Raw genomic sequence first — 3,780 nt, forward strand, 5'->3', positions numbered from 1 at the left:
GATGCAGCTGGAAACCATCATTCTTAGCAAACTATCACAAGAAGAGAAAACCAAACACCGCATGTTCTCACTCATAGGTGGGAACTGAACAATGAGTTCTCTTGGGCTCGGGAAGGGGAACATCACACACTGGGGCCTATCATGGGAAGGGGGTAGGGGGGAGGGATTGCATTGGGGAGTTATACCTGATATAAATGATGAATTGATGGGTGCTGACGAGTTGATGGGTGCAGCACACCAACATGGCACAGGTATACATATGTAACAAACCTGCACATTATGCATATGTACCCTAGAACTTAAAGTATAATTTTTTAAAAAAAGTAAAAAATAAAAAAAAAAAGAGAAGTCAAAGAATACAGACTGGTTTAGTTGAAGGAATAACCTTCTAACAAGCAGAGCTGTCTCACTTGGAATAAATAGGCTTAAAGGATGCACGTGTACCAGGACTGACAGTGTTTAGGTAGAGTCTAGGGATCGACTGTTAAAGCAGAATTCCTGCACTGGATGGAGTAGGGGTCCTAACTCAGGAATCTGAGTGGATAATTCACCAAATTTCCAATGAGTCAGAGATAGAAATTCAGATTTTTCACAGCCTCTCTTAAGCAAATGAACTTGGGAGCATCTTTGTGTCCTTCAGCAAAGTCACCATGAGGCCAGAGGGTCAAGACTATCAAGTTTACTGACAGGAGTCAGGGTTCTGTGAGGAGACAGCACAGTCACCAAGTTCAATCCAGAGGCTACCAGAGGGCAAAGATCCACAAATTCTAAACAGACTGTTGGCACTGAGCTTCAGGACATCATTTATCCTTTCATAATACAAGAAAAGAACTAAACATGGAGTCTAGCAGCCTTCTATTCTCATCACAGCCCTGGCCCACTACAGCATTCACTGTGCCCCATTCTTTTTCCACTTATCCCTCACTCTCTATTCACATATCCTTTCTTGGGAATACTCCCAAGACTGTCACAGATCTGCTTGGTCTTAACACCATAGATGATGGGATTGACCACGGGTGGGAAGAGCAGAGAGAAATTGGCGAAGAGAATGTGGATGTGTGAGGCAGCACAGCAGGCCACATGGTGCATGACTGAAGCGATGACCACAGGTGTGTAGAAGGCTAGGATGGCACCTATGTGAGAGACACATGTCCCAAATGCTTTATAGCAGACCTCCTGAGAGGAGAGTTGTAGAACTGCCTGAAGGATAAAAATATAAGATAGGATGGTAAAGAATAGATCTAACACTCCAATAAACATGGCCACAGCAATGCCATAGATATTGTTGAAGCTGGTGTCCCCACACACCAGCCTCACTACAGCCATGTGTTCACAGTAACAGTGGGCAATCACTGGGCCTTGGCAGTAGTAGAAGCGTCTCAGCAGGAAGGGGAGTGGAGTCATTAGTGTCAGCCTGGACCACAGCAGCCATGCCAATCTTGGTGATGAGGGACCCAGTCAGGACCGTGGTGTAGTGCAGTGGCTTGCAGATAGCCACATAGCGGTCAAAGGCCATGGCCAGCAGCACTGCTGACTCCATGATGGAGAAGGAGTGTAGAAAGAACATCTGGGCCAGACAGGCAAAGAAGTTGATCTCCCGATCCCTGAACCAGAATATGGCAAGCATTTTGGGGAGTGTTGAGGAGGAAAGAACCAGGTCGATGGCTGCCAACATGGCCAGAAAGTGGTACATGGACTCATGGAGGGCTGCATCAGCCTGAGTGATGAGAAGAAGGGTGGAGTTTCCAAGCAGGGCCAGTGTATATACTGAGCAGAAGGGGATGGAGATCCAGATGTGCAGGTGCTCCAGGCCTGGAATCCCCATCAACAAGAAGGCAGCTGGATGTGTTGAGGTGATATTGGAGGCTGACATGGCTCCTGGGAATTCTCTTCCTCCTTATCTGCTTCCACAGGGCCCTTCCAGAGAATATTCAATATCAGCAGAATTACAATGCTCACATTCAAGCTCTGATCATTCTTGTGAGAAGATTAGCTCTTATCCCCATTTTTAGACATTAAAAGAAATTAGAAAATAATCGTATGTATCATGAAATATTATGCATGATCCTTGCCCTTAAGGGCCTATAAAATCACTGGGTGCTCAGGACATTTAATTCCAATAAAGCTAGTATTACAAAGCAGCCTTATTGAGAAATCAAGTGGAGGAAGAGCCTTTTGTGGTCTGCATGTGGCCAAAAGCAACTTTGTAAAGAATATAGATTGCTGCTTAATTCAAATCATACCCATAAACATTTACCATCACTGTCTTCCTATTGTCTTCCAACTCAAACTACACTCCCAATTATGAAAGAGTTTCTGCCCTGAAATGTCAATCTTGGTGAAATGTCAATCTTGGTCATATGAAAAATAAATGTATTTAGCACTTTCTAATAATTTACTTCCCTACAAGTTCTTTAGATTTTTTTTCTAGCGGGGGTTTCGTAGGTCCTTATTTGATACTCAGATATCCCTCCAACTAAGCCCTACCTCCAGGTAACTTGAGAACACGAGAAGCCCTTTTGTTGTTCTCTTTCACCTAACTGCAGTTTAACCTTCATCTCTACATGCTTCTTCCTTCCTGGCCTTCACGACATTCAGAAGAAGAGATGCCCCACACTCACCTTTTTGCAAGACTGACCTATTCCCTTCACACTATTTTTCCATCTGGGGTCCTTATATTCTTTTTCCACCTTTTGTTGTCATTTCCCTTGAAAATGTTTAAACATTTCCTTCCAATATTTTTGATCTGTGCCACATTTTTTTTCAGTTCCCGCCTAAAAACTTTCCTTTGAGGATTTTGAGATCTTTTAAAACACTTAGAACAAATCTGAAACAGAGTGCTCAGTAAATGTGGATACTTATGAATTGAGAAAACAAAAGATTAAGTCACTAACAATTAGAACAATTGGAAAACGTCAAAGATGAAACTTGGGCTTTGAGAACTCTGGTTTGCTGCCTCCCAATCCAATGTCTTAAATCACTACACTCTTCTGCTTCTACCTCATTGCTTCCTAAGAAGTATAAATCCAGCATATTCAAATTAACAGAAATAGAACTCAAACTCATTACCATGATATAGGAAAAAAATTAGAATCTGAAGACTTGGGTTTAAGTAATGATTGAACCATCAGCCTACCAATAGAAACTAGTATTAATCACTGAAATTTTTGAAGATTTAGGTTCCTCACCTATAGATGAAGGCATAACCATACCTTCCATGACAATTTTACTGCTTCATTGTGAGGAAAGATAAAATCATGAGAAGAGTATCTGTAAACTGTAAAGCATTGTAAAATGTTATTTGTCATTACAATATTCCCCCTCCCACTCAGATCTGCCCCTTTTTTAAAAATGTTTTTCTTGACATGAGCACAGTCCTGTATTCCTTGGCCTTACATCTCCCTTCATCTAACACCCCTCAACTGTTTTCCCTCACAGCAACATTTGTTGAAAAAGTTGAGTAATTAATTCTCTACTTCCTCATCTCTTAATTTTAAATTCCTTCCAATCTAGCTCCCATCTCCTCTACTCCCCTTATATGATCTTATCATTGCTTATTGCTTATTTATTCCCCCCCTTCTTTTTTCTTCTCTTTTTGTTCCCCTTTTATTCTCATACTTCTCTCGGTGCTCTCTTCGGTGGTAAAAATGCCAAGAGAAACCAATATTCAGGGAATGCTCAAATGTATAACTTCTACTCTGAGTTCCCGACTAGCATATCCTACTTCCCACTGGATAGCTCCACTTCGAGGTCTCACAGGCATCTCAAATGAAATAGGGC

The 3,780-nt window shown here is 41.9% G+C and overlaps 1 protein-coding gene across 1 annotated transcript; it reads right to left on the minus strand.

Annotated features, from left to right (window-relative positions):
- Positions 1 to 932: 932 nt before the first annotated feature.
- LOC111540916 (olfactory receptor 52K2-like) lies at positions 933 to 1,873 on the minus strand. The gene is given in 3 exon segments (XM_023209599.1): positions 933 to 963; positions 965 to 1,411; positions 1,413 to 1,873. Coding segments are annotated over 3 exon segments (939 nt in total).
- Between the last annotated feature and the right edge of the window lie 1,907 nt (positions 1,874 to 3,780).

The sequence above is a fragment of the Piliocolobus tephrosceles genome, chromosome 13, assembly GCF_002776525.5.
Source record: "Piliocolobus tephrosceles isolate RC106 chromosome 13, ASM277652v3, whole genome shotgun sequence".
NCBI classification, from domain to species: domain Eukaryota; kingdom Metazoa; phylum Chordata; class Mammalia; order Primates; family Cercopithecidae; genus Piliocolobus; species Piliocolobus tephrosceles.